Source organism: Gossypium hirsutum, chromosome A01 (assembly GCF_007990345.1).
Source record: "Gossypium hirsutum isolate 1008001.06 chromosome A01, Gossypium_hirsutum_v2.1, whole genome shotgun sequence".
Classification (NCBI taxonomy): domain Eukaryota; kingdom Viridiplantae; phylum Streptophyta; class Magnoliopsida; order Malvales; family Malvaceae; genus Gossypium; species Gossypium hirsutum.
In genome coordinates, this window is record NC_053424.1 from 2324713 (window position 1) to 2347455 (window position 22743).

General features: G+C 32.7%; 3 protein-coding genes and 1 pseudogene across 9 annotated transcripts; 3 read left to right on the forward strand and 1 right to left on the reverse strand.

Annotated features, from left to right (window-relative positions):
* The first annotated feature begins 758 nt into the window (after window positions 1-758).
* On the forward strand, window positions 759-3332 carry LOC121231276 (TNF receptor-associated factor homolog 1b-like; annotated as a pseudogene).
* Window positions 3333-5316: 1984 nt separating this feature from the next.
* Window positions 5317-13242, forward strand: LOC121232240 (TNF receptor-associated factor homolog 1b). 6 transcript variants are annotated; one of them, XM_041117868.1, is made up of 15 exons: window positions 5354-5532; window positions 5948-6159; window positions 7201-7312; window positions 7550-7638; window positions 7732-7800; window positions 7875-8004; window positions 8624-8782; window positions 9144-9495; window positions 9889-10001; window positions 10549-10696; window positions 10993-11468; window positions 11552-11756; window positions 11832-12543; window positions 12610-12718; window positions 12802-13242. In XM_041117868.1, the coding sequence occupies exons 2-15, from the start codon at window positions 5982-5984 to the stop codon at window positions 12818-12820; spliced, it is 2871 nt and encodes a 956-aa protein (XP_040973802.1). In that variant the 5' UTR covers window positions 5354-5532; window positions 5948-5981; the 3' UTR covers window positions 12821-13242. The 6 variants fall into 6 exon arrangements, with proteins under 6 accessions (XP_040973797.1, XP_040973802.1, XP_040973799.1 ...); XM_041117865.1 differs by having other exon boundaries at window positions 11832-12718; XM_041117864.1 differs by having other exon boundaries at window positions 12610-13242.
* A 1134-nt stretch (window positions 13243-14376) lies between these two features.
* Window positions 14377-16598, forward strand: LOC121232245 (uncharacterized). Of its 2 annotated transcripts, XM_041117869.1 has the most exons (5): window positions 14377-14747; window positions 15640-15754; window positions 15861-15950; window positions 16029-16127; window positions 16210-16598. In XM_041117869.1, the coding sequence occupies exons 1-5, from the start codon at window positions 14680-14682 to the stop codon at window positions 16306-16308; spliced, it is 471 nt and encodes a 156-aa protein (XP_040973803.1). In that variant the 5' UTR covers window positions 14377-14679; the 3' UTR covers window positions 16309-16598. The 2 variants fall into 2 exon arrangements, with proteins under 2 accessions (XP_040973803.1, XP_040973808.1); XM_041117874.1 differs by lacking the exon at window positions 15861-15950 and having other exon boundaries at window positions 14479-14747.
* Window positions 16599-19559: 2961 nt separating this feature from the next.
* Window positions 19560-21787, reverse strand: LOC121232246 (enoyl-CoA delta isomerase 2, peroxisomal). Its single transcript, XM_041117876.1, has 2 exons — window positions 20970-21787; window positions 19560-20172 (listed from the first exon to the last, which is right to left on the reverse strand). The coding sequence occupies exon 1, from the start codon at window positions 21707-21709 to the stop codon at window positions 20990-20992; it is 720 nt and encodes a 239-aa protein (XP_040973810.1). The 5' UTR covers window positions 21710-21787; the 3' UTR covers window positions 19560-20172; window positions 20970-20989.
* Window positions 21788-22743: the final 956 nt, after the last annotated feature.

Consider the following 22743-nt stretch of genomic DNA (forward strand, 5'->3'; position numbering starts at 1 on the left):
ATTTTAGAAGTATTTCCTTATTAGCTTGCAATTATCTTTTTAATCTATTTTTAAATCTGTTTTAATATAAAAAATAATAATGGCATTGTAAGAAGATTGGGTTGTGGTATGCTTTTGGATCACTTTCATCTTTGGTTGAATTCTCTTTATGCTTTTGAGCATATGTCTCAATGTCAGTGTATTCTCAATCGTTATAAAGTCTATCGAGGCTTTAGGTTGAATCCAACATTATCTCCAAAACAACGAGTGATAAAATGGAATGGTCTGATAAGAAGATTGGATTGGTGAGCTGGTTGTCTACAGATTGGAATGTTATTGAGATGTTCGATCATGTTTGGAATTGGAATAGCCACAACCACATTTTAAGAATTTTTACCACTGGATGCATAAAATTTGGATACTCATGAATGATATCTAGTCAAGCAATTGGTTTTAAGGCAGAGTAGTTGGTACAGTACTGATCTTAAGGTAAAACAGAACAGTACTAGTATCATAGTGCTTTGTGTGCTAGTCTATATTGGTCAATACCAGTGAGTACCAATACATTTCTATATTGACTGGGGAATATTTCAAGAAGGTTTCTCAACCTGTACTTTTCTATATTGCCATATCAAGCATGAATAGTTTGGAATATGCTTTTGTTCTTCTTCCATTTTTTGTGTCCGAAACTTCTTAAACCAATTTATTATTTGAAATGTGAGGTGGATAGGCTAGCTTAGCAATGGATGGTGTTTATTTGCTGCCAATGTTATGAGTCTATGGGAAGTACAATTAAAGCAGGGCTAGGGAGTGCTAATCAAAAAGTTTCTCAAGTCTCAAAGTGTCCTTTTTTTAATATTCCCATTTTGAGTGAAAAATTTTAGAATATGTTTTTGTGATTTTGCCCTTTTTTATGATAGAAAATTAAAAACTGAGTTCACTTTTTTATAGGGCTGAAGCCTTCTGAATTATATGGGAAGTATACATGGAAGATAGAGAAATTTTCACAGATTAACAAAAGAGAACTTCGCAGTAATGCATTTGAAATTGGTGGCTACAAGTGGTATGGGGAATGATATTATTGGCTGTTATTTTCTAATTCGATTTCTCAAATTCATCATTGTCATTCTGGGATTCTTTCATAGCTTATTGAAACAATCAACTACATGTGAAATGTATTTACTTGTACACTAGCAGATAATTCTTTTATGCTGTTTCCTTGTTTCTCATGAGGAAACATATCACAGTATGGCAGGGAAAATCATTGGTTTTATGTTCTGCTGTTTGCCGTGGTTGACAGGTACATTTTAATTTATCCACAAGGTTGTGATGTTTGAAATCATCTCTCATTGTTTCTCTGTGTTGCTAATAACGACAAACTTCTTCCAGGTTTGATATTATCACTAAATTTCAATTTGGATTGACTATCATATTGTATTATGTTATTGGACTTATATGGTTCCTCTTCCCACCCCAAGACAGGTTGGAGCCATTTGCACAGTTTACAATAGCTGTTGTGAATAAAGATCCAAAGAAATCAAAATATTCAGGTTGGTTGGCTAAAATTTAGTTTAGTAGCACTAATAAAGATCCTGAACTACAAGTAACTTGCCGTGGTTTGCCGATACTTTACATCGATTTTGGAAGAGAGACCATGACTGGGGATGGAAAAAGTTTATGGAGCTCTCAAAACTTTCTGATGGATTTATAGAATCTGACACACTAATCATAAAAGCTCAAGTTCAATTGATTAGGTAATCAGTAATATCTTGATTAACAAACCTCTGCCTATGGTGCTTTGGTCAATGCTTAACAACCGTTTCTTTCATCCTGATCTTTAACATAGCCTTTATAACTAAATGCTTTGAATTTCCTTTGGATGTCTATATGAGTAGTAGCATTACACATAGACTTTAAGGCACTGATTATTATGGAGGATGGAAAAGAGTGAGGACGGAAAACTTCTCACTCTAATGGTTAAGATATAAACTAAGAAGGTGGTTATGAATCTTAAACCATTTGACTAACAAATTTTCCATCCTCCATGCCAAGCAAAGCCTAAATATTGTTGTTCTTCATGCTTATCAACACAACTTTAGGATTCCCAGTTTTCAACAAATATAAAATTTTGGGGTGAAATGGTTGATTCATAATTGTTTCAATTCAGCCATTGTTCATATCTTTGATGATGAAGTTTGCTTAGTAATGATGTCATTATAGTTTAAGAAGATTCATTCTGTGGTGTTGTTTCCTCATTTTAAAATTATATCCTTGGTATGTTACAAACAAGTTAATTTGTTACATTATTTTTTTGTATATCTGATTTAGTTTCTTTCCATCTCGATGATCAAATATAATATCTGGGGTTTGTAGGGAGAAAGTAGACCGCCTTTTTGTTGCCTTGATCGTCTATATAGGAAAGAACTTGTTCGAGTATATTTGACAAATGTAGAGCAAATTTGTTGCCGTTTTTCGTATGACAGACGAAACAAACTGGGGAACTTGATAGAAGACGAAGCTATGTGGTCAAGGTAAATGATTTTTTATTATGTACTTCTACTGAATTTTTATCACTTATAACATTGAATATCAGTTTTAACTGCGTGCGGCATCTGTCTTTGATTGATATGTTATGCTTGAATGCTTTCCTGTTAGAGGGTTCTTCCTGTGGTTTTAGCATAGCTTGATGGTCTGCTTGCATTTTCATCTTTGCTTTTTCTGAATCTAATTACTTCCTGTTTTGACATTATGCATCAAAGGCAGCCTCAGTTGTTTTTCTATTTTTGTGCTTTTGCTCATGTTTCAATAGCATATGCGGTTTTGTTTCCAATTGGGCCATCACCTTTCCCTTTTTTGTTGCCTTTTTGCTCCAACTAAAATCTTGTAATCATTGCAGTTTCCGTGCTTTCTGGTTGGGGTTAAGCCTAAATGCCAGACGCCAAATGTCCAGGGAGAAGACAGTTGTGATTTTGAAAGTAGTTGTGAAGCACTTCTTTATAGAGAAGGAAGTGACACCTACTTTGGTAATGGATTCACTATACAGTGGGTTGAAGTCTCTCGAAGTCCAGAGAAAGGCAACAAAGCAAAGTCAAAATTATTGGATGCTGCTGAAGTAAAGCCAGCTCCAATTGCTCGTGTTGAAAAAGATATGTTTGTATTAGTGGGTGATGTGCTAGTTCTTCTAGAAAGGGCTGCTGCTTTAGAACCATTACAGCTGAAAGATGAGAAAGGTCCTCAAAACCAATCAAAGGTTAGTTTCTTCAGATAGATTATAGGATTAACTAAGTAAGAACATCAGATGCGTTTAAAGCAAGTATGGAGTAATTTGTACAGTGTAAAGTTTGTGGATTAATGAAAACATAATTAGTGGCATTGTTTTACTTACCTCTCCGATAAATGAGTTCTGGAAGAAAAAATGCATTGTCTTCCCTGGAAGCTAATGCTGTTCTCCTGTGGCATATATTGGTGGAAAGTTAATTCAAGCCACTGGCGTGGCAGATCTATATATATTTTTACAGTGACAAAGAATTTATTTTGTTTTTCAGGTTACGGAAACGGGTTTTCAGCTTTTCTCTTGTTGAACAAAATGTAATTACATACATAATTTATATTTTTAAAAATATTAATTATTACGAAAAAATATTAGTATGATAAAAATAATTTCTAAACAAATAAAAAAAATTAAAATCAAATTATTATATTTATTATGCTAGTCTAAAAAAGTAGTTGAAAATACGATTGTTAATAAAAATAACCAGAAAAGTAAATATGATATGTAGTTTTATCTAATTGCATATTTGTCGGGTTAATCTCTCTTCAATATTTAACATATGCTTTTTATTATCATCTATCGATCTTTGATCGAGATCATCTGTATATCTATCATTAAGATTATCAATATCTCATTTTTCCATATACCCTTTAAAGTATGAATCATCTCAATTCTATTTATGATTGAAGTTATGAAATATGTAATATGTTAGTATGATCTAACCTTTTTTTTATATATAATATATTAAGGTGATGTTAAGACGAGAAATATGCAAAGAGTTTGTGAACAGTCTATAGTGCATGTGTCTGGCACTATTCTCTCAAATGGTATTATACTCCACGATATGGTAAAAAATTTTGTAATACATAACCTTCATAAAAGAAATTATAGATTGTCCAAAATTATTAAAACAATTCATATAAATAATATATATATTTTGTCATATTATTTTTATAAATAAATTATTATTAAAAAATTATTTTTATAAATATATGTATTATTTTTATAATATATAGTATGGACACTTAAATAAATTATGTCGATACTTCTTGACCATAACCTTTTTATAGATAAATATATTATAATATTTTTATAATATGTAAATTATTTTTTATAATAAACTATTTATCTTAGAATCTTTTTAGGATTTAAATAATATATATTTTATAACTTTATAAAATATATAAATTATTTTTGTAGGATTTATAATATAAATTTTTTTCTCATAATCATCTTAAACACTCATACATGTTCATGCTTATAATATAATTTTTATAACTTATATCATTTTTTTTTCAAAACTTAGATTTGGGTGTAATTAGTTGCGTAATTACTCAAATTCTCACTTCTCCTTAAAATTGGTAAGTGTAATTGGGGTGCTCCAATTACACCAAATTCAACGGGACTCACCGGTTATAATGATTACTCAAACATACCACTATTGTGTAATTACAAACAATTACACCTAAATGCAATTACTAGGCGGCTTTCAAAACATTACCATGATTTTTTTAAATCGTCAAGTCCACCTGTATTTTTAAAGGAAATGTTGAGTAAATCATTAGATTTTTAATAATGTTGGCATGACAACCCGACTTTATGCTTATATGACCATTTGTTATATATATCATGTCAACAAATAATTTTAAAATTATAAAATATTCAAAAATTTATATAAGTAGTTCATAAAAAAATTGAAGCACACATGGATTGTTATGCAGGCTACCATATTTAAAAAGTCAACATTTTAGTCAATATTTTCGTTAAAAAAAATTTAACTCTTTTTGAAAGGTTAATAATTAAATTTAACTTGAAAAAAAATTAATGGTCCAATTAACAAAAAATTAAATTAATAAAGAAAGAGAGAGTATGGACTTACTGTGTAACTTGACCTAAAATTTTTAATTTGAAATGATGCAATATGCCATATCATCGTTACACCGTTAATGGTGATTAACAGTTTAAGGGCTAAAATATATCAAATCAATAACATTAGTGATAGTATCACGAATTTTTAATGACAAAAATGTAATTTAAACCTTAAATAAGTGACTAAATCTGAAATTACCCCGAAGTATAGTATTTTCCCTCACCCTTTCTCCCCTAGCTCTTTTTCTCGTTTTCAATAGCTGCTTCCCTTCATATGTATATATATAGACATATACATACACACGTTCCTCTATTCGTCTGTATGTCTTTCTCTCTATAGAATCTCAAGAGAGTTGCCATAGGTCCATTTGAAATTAAAAAAAAAAACCGCTTTATTGACGCTTCAATTCCAGGTTCGTGACGAATGGTTTTTTTTTTCGTTTATTTATTGGTTTTTTTTTTGTTGTTTCAAGGTTTGATTCTTATCGGGGTTTTGGGTTTTTTTTCAATCTATCGATCTCTATTATTTACGGGGTTTAGTCGGGTTGGCGGTTCATTCAAATTGGGGTCTTAATTATATGGTCTGCGTGTGTGTGTTTTAGTTTGGGTTCTTGTGTATGTATCAGTTGGTTTTTCTGGGTAAGTTTGATAATTTTTTTCTCTGGAGACGGAGGCCTATATTTTGATATTATTCTAGTTTTAATTTTGGATTTTGTATGGTGTCTTTAATGATTTTATGATTTCAAAGTGAGGTTTAAGAGGTATTTATTAATTGTTATTTTTAAGTGTTCTTTTTAGTGTTTCTCATTTGGGTTTTCCATTGTGTAGCAAGTGGAGCTGAAGGGAGGACTATTGAGGGGAAATGACTGGGATTGTAAGTGAGGAGTCTGGAGGGGATAGGTCGGTGGAGGGGATTTCAAATGGGCAGTGTTTTCAATCAGGGGAAGCATTGGCAGAATGGCGGTCTTCCGAGCAGGTGGAAAATGGAACACCTTCAACCTCACCCCCTTATTGGGACTCTGACGATGATTATGATAGTGGTATGCTATTGGATCACTATCTTCTTTGGTTGAATGCTCTTTATTCTTTTGAGCATATATCTGTATGTCTGTGTATTCTCAATGGTTATAATGTCTATCGAGGCTTTAGGTTGAATCCTTTATATATTAAATCCAACATTGTCTCCAAAAACAATGAGTGATTAAATTGAATGGCATGGTAAGAAGGTTGGGTTGTGGTATGCTTTTAGATCACTTTCATCTTTGGTTGAATGCTCTTTATGCTTTTGAGCATATGTTTCTATGTCAGTGTATTCTCAATTGTTATAAAGTCTATCGAGGCTTTAGGTTGAATCCTTTATATGTTAAATCCAACATTATCTCCAAAAACAATGAGTGATTAAATGGAATGGTCTGATAAGAAGATTGGATTGCATTCAGTTTGGGGTAGTCCATTGTGAGCTGGTTGTCTACATTTTGGAATGATATTGAGGGGTTTGATAATGTTTGGAATTGGAGTAGCCTCCTCAACCACATTTTAAGAAATTTTACCACTGGGTGCATAAAGTTTAGACACTCATGAATAATATCTAGTCAAGCAATTGGTTTTATGGCAGAGTAGTTGGTACAGTACTGATTTTAAGGTAAAACAGAACACTACTAGTGTCATAGTGCTTTGTGTGCTAGTCTATATTGGTCGATACCAGTGAGTACCAATACTTTTCTATATTGGCTGGGGAATATTTTAAGAAGGTTTCTCAACCTGTACTTTTCTATATTGCCATATCAAGCATGAATAATTTGGAATATGCTTTTGTTCTTCTTCGTTCTTTTATGATCAAAACTTCTTAAACCAATTTATTATTTGAAATGTGAGGTGGATAGGCTAGCTTAGCAGTAGATGGTATTTATTTGCTTCCAATCTTATGAGTCTATGGAATGGAGTGCTAATCAAAAAGTTTCTCAAGTCTCAATGTGTACCTTTTTTATATTCCCATTTTGAGTGCAAAATTTTAGAATATGTTTTTGTGATTTTGCCTTTTTTATGATAGAAAATTAAAAACTGAGTTCACTTTTTTATAGGGCTGAAGCCTTCTGAATTATATGGGAAGTATACATGGAAGATAGAGAAATTTTCGCAGATTAACAAAAGAGAACTTCGCAGTAATGCATTTGATATTGGTGGCTACAAGTGGTATGGGGAATAAATATTATTGGCTGTTATTTTCTACTTTGATTTCTCAAATTCATCATTGTCATTGTGGAATTCTTTCATATATTATTGAAACTATCAACTACATTGAAGTGTATTTACTTGTACACTAGCAGATAAATCTTTTATGCTGTTCCCTTGTTTCCCATGAGGAAACATATCACAGTATGGCAGGGAAAATCATTTGTTTTATTTTCTGCTATTTGCCGTGGTTGACAGGTACATTTTAATTTATCCACAAGGTTGTGATGTTTGCAATCATCTCTCATTGTTTCTCTGTGTTGCTAATCACGACAAACTTCTTCCAGGTTTGATATTATCACTAAATTTCAATTTGGATTCACTATCATATTGTATTCTGTTATTGGACTTATATGGTTCCTCTCTCTACTCCAAGACAGGTTGGAGTCATTTTGCACAGTTTACAATAGCTGTTGTGAATAAAGATCCAAAGAAATCAAAATATTCAGGTTGGTTGGCTCAAATTTTGTTTAGTAGCACTAATAAAAACCCTGAACTACATGTAACTTGCCGTGGTTTGCAGATACTTTACATCGATTTTGGAAGAAAGAGCATGACTGGGGATGGAAAAAGTTTATGGAGCTCTCAAAACTTTATGATGGATTTATAGAATCTGACACACTAATCATAAAAGCTCAAGTTCAAGTGGTTAGGTAATCAGTAAGATCTTGATTAACAAACCTCTGCCTATGGTGCTTTGGTCAATGCTTAACAACTGCTCCTTTCATCCTGATCTTTAACATAGCCTTTATAACTAAATGCTTTGAATTTCCTTTGGCTGTCTATATGAGTAGTAGCATTATACATAGACTTTAAGGCACTGATTATTATGGAGGATGGAAAATTTCTCACTCTAATGTTTAAGCTACAAACTAAGAAGGTGGTTATGTATCTTAACCAATTGATTAACAAATTTTCCATCCTCACTCTTTTCCGTCCTCCATTCCAAGCAAAGCCTAAATGATGTTGTTCTTCATGCTCATCAGCACAGCTTTTGGATTCCCAGTTTTCAGCAAATATAAGACTTTGGGGGTGAAATGGTTGATTGATAATTGTTTCAATTTGGCCATTGTTCATATCTTTGATGATGAAGTTTGCTTAGTAATGAGATCATTATAGTTTAAGAAGATTCATTCTGTGGTGTTGTTTCCTCATTTTAAAATTATATCCTTGGTATGTTACAAACAGGTCAACTTGTTTCATTAATTTTTTGTATACCTGAATTAGTTTCTTTCCATCTCGATGATCAAATATAACATTTGGGATTTGTAGGGAGAAAGTAGACCGCCCTTTTCGTTGCCTTGATCGTCAATATAGGAGAGAACTTGTTAGAGTATATTTGACAAATGTAGAGCAAATATGTTGCCGTTTTTTGGATGACAGACGAAACAAACTGGGGAGCTTGATAGAAGACAAAGCTACGTGGTCAAGGTAAATGGTTTTATATTATGTAATACTGATTTTTTAGTCATTTATAACATTGAATATCAGTTTTAACTGTGTGTGGCATCTGTCTTCGACTGATATGTGATGCTTGAATGTTTTCCTTTTAGAGGGTTCTTCCTGTGATTTTAGCATAGCTTGATGGTCTGCTTGAATTTTCATCTTTGCCTTTTCAGAATCATATTACTTTTTGTTTTGACATTATGCATCAAAGGTGGTCTGAGTTTTTTTCTATTTTTGTGCTTTTGTTCATGTTTCAATAGCACATGTGGTTTTGTTTCTAATTGAGCCATCCCCTCTCTGTTTTTGTTGCCTTCTTGCTCCAACTAAAATCTTTTAATTATTGCAGCTTTTGTGCATTTTGGTTTGGGATAGACCAAAGTACCAGATGCCGAATGTCTAGGGAGAAAACAGATGTGATTTTGAAAGTAGTTGTGAAGCACTTTTTTATAGAGAAGGAGGTGACATCTACTTTGGTAATGGATTCGCTATATAGTGGGTTGAAGGCTCTCGAAGTCCAGAGTAAAGGCAACAAAACAAAGTCAAAATTATTGGATGCTGAAGAAATGCCAGCTCCAATTGTTCATGTTGAAAAAGATATGTTTGTATTAGTGGATGATGTGCTAGTTCTTCTAGAAAGGGCCGCTGCTTTAGAACCATTACCACCGAAAGATGAGAAAGGTCCCCAAAACCGATCAAAGGTAAGTTTCTTCATATAGATTATAGGTTAACTGAGTAAGAACATAAGATGGGTTTAAAGCAAGTATAGGGTAAATTGTACAGTTCCATTTAAATTTTGTGGATTAATGAAAACATATTAGTGGCATTCTTTGACTTCCCTTTCCATTACATGAGTTCTGCCTTGGCGTCTAGAAGAAAAAATGCTCTCTTCCCTTGAAGAAGCTAATGCTGTTCTCCTGTTGTATGTCTCTGTGGAAAGTTAATTCAAGCCCTTAGTGTGGCATATTTATTTTGTTCTTTACTGTGACAATGAGCTAAGCATTTTTCTGTATATGAATTTATTTTGTTTTTCTGTTAGCGGAAATGGGATTTCAGCTTTTTTCTTGTTCAGCAAAGCCTATTATTTTGTCTAGGATGGGAATTCTGGAGGGGATTTCAACAAAGATTCAATTGAGCGTGATGAAAGGCGCCTTACAGAATTGGGCCGCAGGACAGTGGAAATATTTATTCTCTCTCATATTTTCAGGTGATATATTTTTTGGTTGATTAATACTAGCTTGTTGATTTTTCAATTATGGAAATACTGATAGGTCATGAAGAATACATGCATATATAAATATAGATGATTCGTGTCTGCGTATCTGATATTTTTTTGTTTCTTATGGACCCAAGGGACTTTATGTTTTCTGTCAAATCAGTTGCTCCAGTTTGTTCACAGAAATATTAAGGGAAAAAATGGAAAAAGCTCTGGTTACACTTGAAAAATTTTTTAATACACCGTAATCTTTCTGGTAGAGAGCAATATGTTTGTAGACTTATTACTGAAAATAGTTCTCTCTAGCTTATAGGACTTCTCTTATTTTCTGATAGCTCAGGCTTACATAATTAGGCGGTGATGCAGTTAGTCATGATTTTTGGGTTCCTTTAGATGACCTTTTTTGTCAGCTTGATGGAAAGATTGGATTCTTAATTTTCATAGTATTTCAAACTTTTATTCAGCAAGCCCCATAGGATATTAATGGGATGATAATCACTTGTTCCTATAGATGGCCTAATTTCTTGCTTACATACAGCTACAAAATAGAAGTTGCCTACCAGGAAGCTGTTGCTTGGAAGAGGCAAGAAGAGCTCATCCGGGAAGAAGCTGCATGGCTGGCTGAAAGCGAGCAGAAGGCTAAACGAGGAGCATCTGAGAAAGAGAAAAAATCTAAGAAAAAACAGGCATAATCCTATTCTTCTTTGTTTTTTTTTTCCCTCTGCCTGGTAGAATTTTAGGAGATATCACGATAAACACTCCCCATTGGACCACCTGAGTGCAGCAAAATGAAATCCATTGATGTTTAGATTTTCCTAGAGTTACTGTTATGGTGATTACCAGAAGATCTCTAATTTACTTTTGGAAGCAATTTAACTTATACCTTTTTACTTTTAATTTGAAAGAATTGAAGGAGAACAAATTTCGTAAGCTTTTTGTTCCCCTTCTGAATGTGCCCATTTTCCCTGCTTACATACTGTAGGCTAAGCAAAAACGAAATAATCGAAAAAGCAAAGATAAAGGGAGGGAGGAAAAGGCTTTTGTGGCAGCGAAGGAGAAACACCAGGAAGATAACCGAGACAATGAAAAGGATGCCTCTATGATGGTGGAGGTGCGGCTGGTGCCTGAAAAATCTTATCTTCCAGATGATGTTTCCGATGTTTCTGAAGCTGTTGATTGTGGCATTGAAGCTCTTCAGCCTGATTCAGAAGACAGATGTGCTAGTCCTGTTGGTTGGGATACAGATACATCCGAAGTTCACCCTCCCACAGAAGCTAGTAGCAGTGGAATAAGTAGCTTATCATGTATGCAAAATGAAGTAGCTGATAAAAGGAGCCCATCTACGATGGATGATAGTTCCTCAACATGTTCGACAGATTCGGTACCATCAGTGGTAACAAATGTCTCCTATAAAGGCAACTTATATTCAAACAACCAAAATAAGAAATCACCTAGCAGGTAAAGTGTTGCTTATGTTTCTTTCCATGTTTCTGTGTTTTACAGACAAGGTATTTGTCTCACATGTCACTTCAAATTTGTAGGGGAAAGAACCAGCGAAGTAAAACGTCAAGTGATGATGGTAGTTGGACCACAGAAACTGATAATCAGACGCCTTCCCCTGCATTAGATGGAGGGGATTGTAATGATGCTTCTGAAAGCAGCAAGGCAGGTGAATCCGAGTCCGAGGCTGCTCTTTCCTCCTCGCTGGATCAGACTACGTGGGATGACCAGGATGCTCTTAAGAAGGTGGTATATCTATATATATCTTTTTATTATGGCCATCCCATTCAGCTTTTAACTTTTATCTTTTCAATGTTATAGGAAGTTATTTTGCTGCAAAAGAAACCAAGCACCCACGATCCGGTTGATTTAGAAAGGCCTAAGGTGAAGACAGTTGCTATACCATCCTCTCCGAGAAATCTGCTACCTACTGCTAAGTTTAGGTCAGATTACAGTATTGCTGGCAATGTAGGTTCTGTGCTAGTTAGGAAGGCATCGTCAAATGACCTGCGGCAGAGTGGTCAACCTGCATCTTCGAAAACATCGATCCAAATGACTAGTATACCAAAATCCGAGATTCAAAAGGCTGCAACTTCAAAACCAGCTGAAAATCCTGTGACCCCACAAGTGCCTGTGATGTCAAGTCCCTCTAGTGCTCCTCAAATTTCTAGTCTTAGGCCAACGGCTCCTGTTGTTTCTATGGTTCAAACAACTGCAGTTCTTTCCCGTTCTGTTAGCGCAGCTGGCTGTTTAGGTCCCAGCACAACCCCAGCTACAAGTTGTGTTCCTCAATCTTACAGAAATGCCTTGGGTAACCATGTTGCTCCTGGTTCTAGTCATCCTAAATTCTCTAGCTCAGTAGCATACTCACAACCACCAGCCTTGGTACCTGCACCAGTGTATATACCCCGGAGCTCAGAGAGAATGGACCCAAATTCTGTGCAACCAGGCTTTCCATTTGGCATGGTAATTCGGGATTGCCTGCCAAATGCACCCGGGTGGATGGAGAGTTCTCAAAGGGATGCCACTACAAGTATGCACTCTATTCCTTCTTCATTGCTTGAGATTGAAAATCTTGACTTGTCTACTGATTTTCCAGGCTGTACAACCGGACGTCAGACCCAAGGTGTCTTTGCCGACGAGTTCCCCCATCTCGATATCATCAATGACTTGCTTGACGAGGAACACAATGTGGGGAGGGTAGCCAGGTCAGCAACACGCTTCCATTCTCTTGGTTTATTAAACCGTCATGTTTCGTCTCCATCCAATTTGGGCATGTTGGGTGAGACAGTATCCTCATGCGGGTTTGAACAAGCATGGAGTTACTGGAACAATGGGTTCCAACAAGGTTACAGAAATTCCTTGGGAAACCATTGCGATACATCGAGGGAATATATTCCACAACCTAGCCCCCTACCTAATGCCGATGGACTAATTGATGGATTGACCCCAACACATTGGCCAATGGCTTCACTTGGCATGAGGAATGCTGATGCAGTCAGTTATCCATTCTACGGTCGAGAGTATTCTAATCTGGTCTGTGGTGTCAACGGCTATTCAGTATTCCGACCATCCGATGGACTCTAAAACAGGTAACATTCAGTCGTAGTTTGGCCACAAATTCGATCGTTGCTTTATACGATATGTAATAATCTATTATACTAGGAAAACTGTTGGGTTGGAGTGAGTTGTAAAATTTTCTTAAGGGGAAAAAAAACATTAAAAGGTGTTATATACTGCCTTCTTTGCTTTAGTTTCAGCCATCAAAGCATATTTAGATTTAGTTTTAGAAATGAAATGAGGCATTTGGGTTTTTGTTTCTACAATCCAATTTTAGGGGGAGATCTAATTCAGCTCGTGATGTGGACCAATAAAATTTTGCCACGTCATTAGCTAATATAAAATTATCTTCTAATAATAATAAATCCTACTATATACATATTTGTTTCTTTAATTAAAATATTAAAATATCCTCCAATAATACAACTTATTTTAAATACATAAAGTATATTTTTACTTTTTTAATTGAATTAGTGATCAGTTGACTCGTGAACCAATTTAGTCAAAAATTTTATTAATCGTATAGTTATATATTTAATAGAAATAATAAAGAGTGCATAATAAAGTTAAAATGTATAATTAAATCAAAATAAAACATTGGTTGAGTGGTAATTTTAAAGTTTTTTTAATGTAATTGACATAAATTTAAATTTCACTTTATGTATGTTTTTATTCTTTTTAATTAAAAAGATTAAAGTATTTTTGAATAATATAGCTTACTTTAAAGATGAAATGTTATTTTTGTAATTTCTCAATATAGTTAGTGCTCAATTGACTTGTGACGTTAAATCAGTAAGATTTTATTAATAGTATAAATATATAATTAATCGAAATAATAAATTGTGCATATTAAAATAAGATGTATTAAAATGAAATTTTAATTGAGTGGTAAATTTAATATTTTACTAATTCGATTGTATGTGTTTAAATACCACTATATGTATATTTTTATTGGTTTTAAAAAAATAAAAATATTAAAATACATTCGAATAATATAATTTATTTTAATTACAGAAAGATATTTTCATAATATTTCTAATTAAATTGATACTTGGTTAATTTGTGGGACAAATTCAGTCAGATACTTTATTAATAATATAATACATATACAATTGATAGAGATAATAACTTGTGTATATTAAAATAAAAATGTATAAAATATATTAAAATAAAACTTTGAATGAATGATAAAATTAAAGTTTTACTAATCTAATTGATGCTATATGCATATTTTATAGTAATATCAATTTTAGAGCTGATATATAAAATAAAATATTTAATACACCAATAAAATAACAATTTCATTGAAAAACATTTTTCAAAAATCAAAACCAAAGATTTTGAATTTGTAAAATTTTAATACCTTGATTTAAAAGAACTACTTATTTATCACATTTTTTTGGTTTAAAAGAAGATTTAGGATGAAAATGTTTTTGAGCCTCAACCCTAACTTCAATTTTTATAAATAAGTTTGACCCCATTTAGAACCTCCATCACCAAAATCAAACTAAGAGAAAAAGAAACCCAGAAATTCCCTTTTTTTCAATTTTTTGGGCTCAAAACCAAGTGGAGAGGACGAGAAAAAAGGAAGAAAGAAAGAAAAAAAAGAATGGGTTTTGCTTCATTTGTTGGACGAGTTTGCTTTGCTTCCATTTTCGTTCTATCAGCTTGGCAAATGTAATCCTCTCTTTATTTTAACATTTCATTAAATCTACATCTTGGGTTGTTTTTTAAATTTGTTTGTTTTTTAGATTTGGGTTTTTATTATTGTTGCATTATTTTTGGCAAATGATGGATTATTGTTAGTGTTCTTTAAGTTTAGACGTTATAATTTGCCTGATAGGACAGTATTTTGTTTAGATTGTTGTAAATTGCCTGATAGAACAGTGTTAGTACAAAGTAATAGTTAGCAAAATCGGTTCACACGGTGGCCGCCGTTCAGAGAATATAGAAAATGGTAATAGTATAGTTAGAGTGAGCGCTGGCTGAGGTCTACATGCATTGAAAACCATGCGACGCGAGATGTAGTTGTCTCCATTGGCTGAGGATGTTTGGTTAAAATGGCTGGCTTGGCGAGGTCCTTCGGACGATTCTATATGGTTAAAGTAGTTGACTAGGTGAGGTCTTCCCGGTGAGGAGGAGATATATGGCGAACAATGCCTTGAACCTTCGTCTTTGGAGAAGATGAATTTGAGTGTGTTTATTGGTTTGACTCTTTATTACTCTTGAAATGCTCGACCTATTTGGATAGGAGTATGGTAATGCGCCTCTCCAAATGCACGAAAAAAGTAATATGTCAACACTCGCAGTTGAGTTCGAGTATAGTTAAGTACATATCTGGTAGTTGACTCAATGTCTTGAATGTCCAAATTGTTTACCGAAATCCTACCTCAACATTATAGCTTGGATGGTATAAATCCAGCAATGGGCGCTGTAGTGAATTTTACTTCACCGTTGCTTCAATGCCCTAAATGCCTGAATGCTTTACCGATCCTGTTGTCACCATTCCGGCAATTGGCCATGTAGTTAGTTTTACTTCACTATGGTGACATATCCAATATGTTGGCAGGTTCAATGACTTCGGGGTCGATGGTGGACCTGCAGCAAAGGAGTTGGCACCAAAGCTTAATCTTGCTAAGAAACATTTATCTTCACAATTCCATGTAAATTTTCTGGATGTTGAAGTAAGATATACCTTTTCTCTTTGAATCACTTGTAATGAATTTCTTGATCTTGCTGGGTATGTGTTCGTGTTTTGTATGATGTGTGAAGACCTTTTTCCTCACACAGGTTAGACAATTAGTTTTAACTGCTATTGCTATGAAAGGACTTGGTGCTATTCTCTTTGTATTCGGCCATGGTTTTGGAGCTTTCCTCCTGGTTAGAATTTCGTTTCTTTCAGGTGATTATATGTTAATTTCACGTAGCTGTTCCGTCTTATTCTTTCTTTTGCCGTAGATAATGTATTTGCTGGTTAGCACTCCTATTCTCCATGACTTCTACAACTACGGCTCCGACGAGCCCGGATACAATATTCTGCTCGGTGATTTCTTGCAGGTATTTTACATATGCATATTTAAAGTGTTCCCTCTGCATTACTAAAATGTGTGGACTTCATTGATTTTCCCGTTAATGGCAGTGTGTTGCACAATGCGGTGCGTTAATTTTCTTCTGGGGAATGAAGAACTCAATAACAAAGAGACGGAAGAAGAAAGCCCCGAAGTCGAAAACTGCTTAGTTTATATCCAAGAGGTAGCTGGTGAAGATAGTTGCAGTGCCAGATAATATTTTGCAGGTCTATCCGTTACTAAAAGAAGTTTATTTTTAGTTCATTATTCACTAAACGTTTCTTTTGCCCCCTTGTTCGTTTACGATGGCAATTCGATTTTGAGTTCAAAAGTAGGGTTTAATGAATACTCCTATTGGATTCAAATTGGACCGGGAAATTTTCCGGCTTCCGGCTTCCGATTTCCTTATTGTTTTCCATTTCATCTTTAGATTATTTAAGCACACACTTCTTCCAGGCTACATTCATTGTTCTTGTTCCGATTGTTTTCAAGTCATCAAACATTGATCTCATCGTTCATCTAAATGATTTCTTGTTTTGATTGTTTTCAATTCATCGAACATCAATCTCATCCTTCATCTTACGGAGTTGTAAGTAATTGCAAGGTGAAAGTTCGATTAGAAAATATTTTACACAGATTCATCCAAACATTAGAAAATATTAGCTTTTTAAAAAAAAGTAAATCATTTTTCAGCGAAATAAATTGAGCCAAAAATGAAAAGTCGAACCAAGAAATTTAGGAGAGAATAACAATTTTGAATCAGCCAGACAAGCGATGGTAGTAGATTTATTCATGGATCGAGCTATCCATTTAGGCTTGAAGCTTTATCTAAATTTTGGAAGGTTCAGGCAAAAATATTATGCCCGTTTAAAATATGGGTCAGGCTCGTGTTTGAACATTTAACGCTCGAGCTCAAATTTTTTTTTTAAGTTTGTAATGTTTTATATTTTGTTATTTTTATATATTATATATTTTATAACAAATTAAAATTAAACATATAGTAATATATAATACTAGTATAATGTAAACATTAAAAATTTTAAGATGACTATATATAAAATGCAATAAATAAAAAATATTAAATATTAAATATTAAATTAAAATAAATATAAAATTATATTTTTTAAAATTAAAAAATATATATATTGGCAAACTTAAAATGAGTTTAGATTAGCCATTTACATGGGCAGATTTGAGTAAAATTTTAAGCTCATATCTTGAACTGAGTAGGGCTTTGGGTAAATATATAGTATGCTAATATCATGTTTAGGCCTGTTTCGAACTTAGCTCATGAATGCCACTAGGTGTTAGCAACCCTATGTGACACATCAACAATGGTGTGTGTATGGCCCAAATTTTGCTCGGGGCCCAATAAAACCAAACCCAAATAAACATAACTCAACTACCCAATTAAAACTCAATACAAACCCAAAACTTAGCCCAAAACACTAACCCAACCCAAAAAAAAAAAACCTAATCCCACCTACTCCACCACCATAATTAGCCACCCACCCCCATTTTGCTCCACTTGCTTACAATGGAAAAGGCAAATAAATTAAAAAAAAAAAAGAAGAACAAGTTGTAAAAACTTATAAAAAGCCACAATCTCAATGTAAATGGGGGGATTGGAGAGGAATCTATGGTATTTTGGAGAGAAGAGATTTTTTTTTAAATTCAAGAAGAGATTTTTGAGATTCAAGAGGGGATTTTTCTTTTTTCGAGATTTAAGAATAAAAAATCAGTATATCAATAGCAATCAAAAAGGTTCAAAGGGTTTCATTATATTCACTCCAATCGTAGTAAGAAATAAGGGATAGAATCAAAGCTGCGCATTTTGGGTCAAAGGGCTATTGTCCGTTTTAGTCCTTCCCGGTTATTTGCGTGTGCGAATTAATCCCCTCTTCTTTTATTTATTACGAATTTGCCCCAAAATATTGCTCTCAGATTCGATTATGTCCTTCCTATTATTTTTATTGTTTCTGTTTACCTTATTTATATTATTATGTTTGCATTTATCTCTTATTTCATTCTAATACTAGTATTATTAGCACTTCTATTGTTTTTACTATTAATTAATGTATGTTTATTATACATGTACGTATGTACATTTCTATATATAAGTATTATTTTTATTACGTCATTTTAATATTACTATTATATCATATTTACTTTCTGCATTTTAATAATAATAATATTATTATTATTATTATTATTATTATATATTAGTGTATATTTTTATGTACATATATGTATGTATATACTTTTATATATAGTATTGTTTTTTAAATTTAATATTTTTATTTGCTCTTTGTATTTCTATATTATTATTATTATTATTATTATTATTATTATTATAATATGGTAGTGTGTATCTGCATTATATGTATATATATTGATATATAGTATTATTTTTGTTTACTTTATTTTAATATTATTATTACCTTCATTCCATTATTATTATTACTATTATTATATTTTACTATCATTATTTTTCATACGTACATATGCTATTGTTTATATTATTATTACTATAACTACTATATTTTTTTACTACCTCTATTATGTATTACTAATATATTATTACTACTATTGTTATTGTTATTATCATCACTTGTTATTCTCATCACTATTATTATAATTTATTATTGTTACTTATTGCTTTACTATTATTATCTAATATATCATCATTACCATTATTTTCATTATAACTTAATAGATTATTATTATTATTATTATTATTATTTAATATATTATTTTTACTATTATCGTCATATTGTTACTATTACTATTATATTATTATGTTATTATATTTTCCTTTATTTTTGTATTTACTTATATATTATTATTTTATATTAACTAATTTGATAATTGTATATTTTTTAGCATATTTATTTTATTCACATATCATTACTTTTATTATTATTTCATCATCTATTCTATTTATAGTTTTTTTTAAATAATTTCAAACATTTAGCTTATTCATTATTTCCCTTTCTTATTATTTATTCGACTCATTTATCTTACCTTCGTATTTATCTTTAGTATTCATATTTGTGTTTATGTTTATCCTGTTATGGTTATCAATTTTTATTTGTTATGCATTCTTTATTATCTCGATTCATTACGAATTTAGGTTTTATCCAACCCGATAGTGATTCTTTCACTAAAGTAAATATTTCGTATTTGGTAATCCGAGACAATCGTTCCCTAACTTACTGGATTTCGATTTTTTTTTTCTCACGTTTAACCTAAATAACGGCATATTCTTTTAAATCATAATACGAGTGTTAAATAAAATACTTACTCTCTGATATTTGAGGTGTTGTGTCCTAACTCACTGGATATGACATCTTATTACCTCGAGATAAGATTTTTTTTTTGCAAATAAGGCGATGCTTGGTGTTTGGAAATTTCGAGAAAGTAGTGCCCTAACTTATTGGGTTGCCACTTTTCTCGTTGAATTCGAATAATTAAGCACCCTTCTAAGTTTTTTAAGGTTTTCTAAATGTAAGCCAGTATTTTGGAATTTCAAAGCAATATGTCCTAACTTATTGGATATAGCGTTTTGCTGCTTCGAGATAGGAATTTCAAAAAAAGGGATAACTTAATGTTAATACTTTGACGCTAGTGAATCCCAATTTTCAAAGTTAAAATATTTTAAAGAGGACTACATCTTAATTTTTTTTCTTTCGACGTTAAAGACATTTGATAATCAATTAGGTACCAATTTTGGGGCGTTACGAGGGTGCTAATCCTTCCTCGTACGTAACCGACTCCCGAACCCGTTCTTTTACTTCGTGGACCAAAACTAATGATTTTAAAACAAAATGTTTTAAAGGTGATTCAATCACACCTAAAAAGATTGGTGGCGACTCCCGTTTTCATTTTTAAAATCGATTCCCATTTTCCAAAGCTCGATTTGAAAATAGTTTCGACAGTGTGCAACAGCACTTCATCGCCTTTGCCCTCATGAACTGTTTTACATGCACTTGCTCAATCTTCACCGAGTGTCTCGAATCTATTTTCATCTCCTCCTTCATACAATATAAATGTCATTTACAATATTTCCTGATTTTTCTGACATCTTACTCTATATAAATGTTAAACAAACAATTTTCAGCATCTAAACTTAGCTCGGACTCATCATTTCTATGGTATGTATCTCTAGATTCAAATTCAACACCCGATTTAGTTTGAGAATCGACTAAACTCTAACTCTGATACTGCTAAAATGAGACACTTATTACTCAGCCCAAACGACAGACCCAAATGCGAGGTATCATATTTTGTTACTAGAGCAACTCAAACAATTAACATACATTTTATTGGAGCTAATCTAAAAGAAAATGACATAATATAAAAGTTTGTGTTAATCGGTTGTAATGCATGTATTCTAGGTACAGTGGGCCCATACATAATGATCTGGGATTATACGGGTCAAATTTGAAGTCGGGAGACAAATCCTAAGTTAAATGCAACAATGTCTCGAGACAGTGAAACTATATCTCGTGACAAGTTTCTCTTATTTTAAACCTCTAGATTTGATGTTTATTGTTTCGAGACATTGACGTTCATGTCTTGAGACAATGACTCTTATGTCAAGACAAGTCTCATCACTTAGCTTTCCTTTTTCGGACTCTTAATTTCGATATTTTCTATCTCGAGACAATGAAATAGTAATGCAACATAGAATACTTTGTTGTGTATTGGTATTTAATTATCTACTTAATTTTATTATAGAGCAACAACAACGTAGTTATTCAAATGTTCTTAGATACATCAACATACGATTATTCAAATTAAAAACCAAATCAAACAGTAAAACCCATACCTTAAAAGTCATGGTTTAAATCAAAGCCTGGCAATGGCGTATACTTTGTGGGATAATCCCAGTATAGCAGAGAGCTGAGGGTACAATCCTTTCCTTATCTCAGCGTAAACCTCACCGTGCCACTTCCTTTTCCCTAAGTTCTCCGCCAAACATACGCTTGCCTCCCTCACTTCCGCTTCACCGTCGTACGCCGCTTTCACAACCCCTCTCTTCTCTGCCTCATCTCCCTTCATCTTCAACCCTCGTAACAACAAATCGCGACGGACTGACGCGTCGCCGATCATTTCTTTGAACAACGCGTTGATGTAATCGGGGAGTGTCAGCGCTATGTCCACCTCAGGCATCCAAAGTATCCCTCTGTCTTCCCGCATGATGAGATAATCGTGGGACAATGCAAGGGTGAATCCGGCGGCAACAGCGTGACCAGTGATGGCGGCAATGGTGGGCATCGGGAGGGAGAGAAGAGTGGCGATGACGGGCTTGAACAAATCCGCCATCTGTTGTAACCGTTTTACGGCTCCTTGTTCGGACCCGGCAGCTTGCGCCCAATCAAGGTCAAAGCCGTAGGAGAAGAACTTACCCTGGGCTTGGGTAATAAGAGCCGAACCACAAGTAGCTTGAGCCTTGACCTGAGAGAGAAGCTTGAGGAGGGAACTGATAAGATCGGGGTTAAACAGATGCCGGTCTTCGCCGGTCAACGTTAAAATGAAGAGGTTGCCGCGCTTCTCTAACGTACACATGGCGAATTTCCTCTTTAAATTTTATTCATGCAAAGTGTTCTTTGATTCTATTTAAAGAAGTGGGTAAGAGCATAAGAAGAAACTAAAATGATAAAATTTCAATTTAAGCTATTTATAATTTATAAATTTTAAATTAATAATAATAAAATTATATTTTAATCCTTAAAAATATAAAAATTTAATTTAACCTCTTTAAAAAATATAAAAATAATATATTATTAAATTAATAAAATTATATTTTTTACTACCATAAAAATATATAATTTAATTCAATTACTCAAAAAAATTTTCTAGGTCGGCCATTGACTTATAGCTTCTCTTTGATTGGGGTCGATGGAGTTAGTAAATTCGCACGTTAATTGCAACTTACGCTATCGATATTTTCAAGAAAAATAATTAAACAATTGTTTATTGTCTATTGTATGCATCAATTTGTTGGAAATGCAATGTGTAAGTTGTCAACAATTTTTTTTAAAAGAGTCTCTAGAATTTTGCGACTTGAAGTTTGAGCAGAGGTCATCATAGGGTGAGTCGGAGCAGGTTTAAAGTAAAAATTTAGATCCGTTTATTAGGTCTAAACTCGATTTAGTTAATTTATATTATTATTTTTTTTATATTATATTATTTTTTACATAATTTTTAAATATATATAGTATATTAAAATTATTAAAATTATTAAAATTTCTAAATAAATTGAAAATAAATTTTAAAAAATATATATTTAAATAATACTAAGATATATGCAACTTAACAAGAATATGTGTCTAAAATAATAACAAAATTAACAATAAAACAAGAGTTATGTAATATCTAACAAAATAATAGCAACACAAATAGTAAAATTGTAGCAAAATATGGAGAAAACAACAAGAAAATATCATTAAAATAACAAAAAAACTATTTTTTGTCATTTAGTGAATTAAATATTTTTTGTCATTTGTGGTCGATTGAGTATTAGCTCGATTGGTATGGGTATTATTACCAATACAAGATGACGTGGGTTCAAGTGCATTGAAGTACATTATCCTCTTATT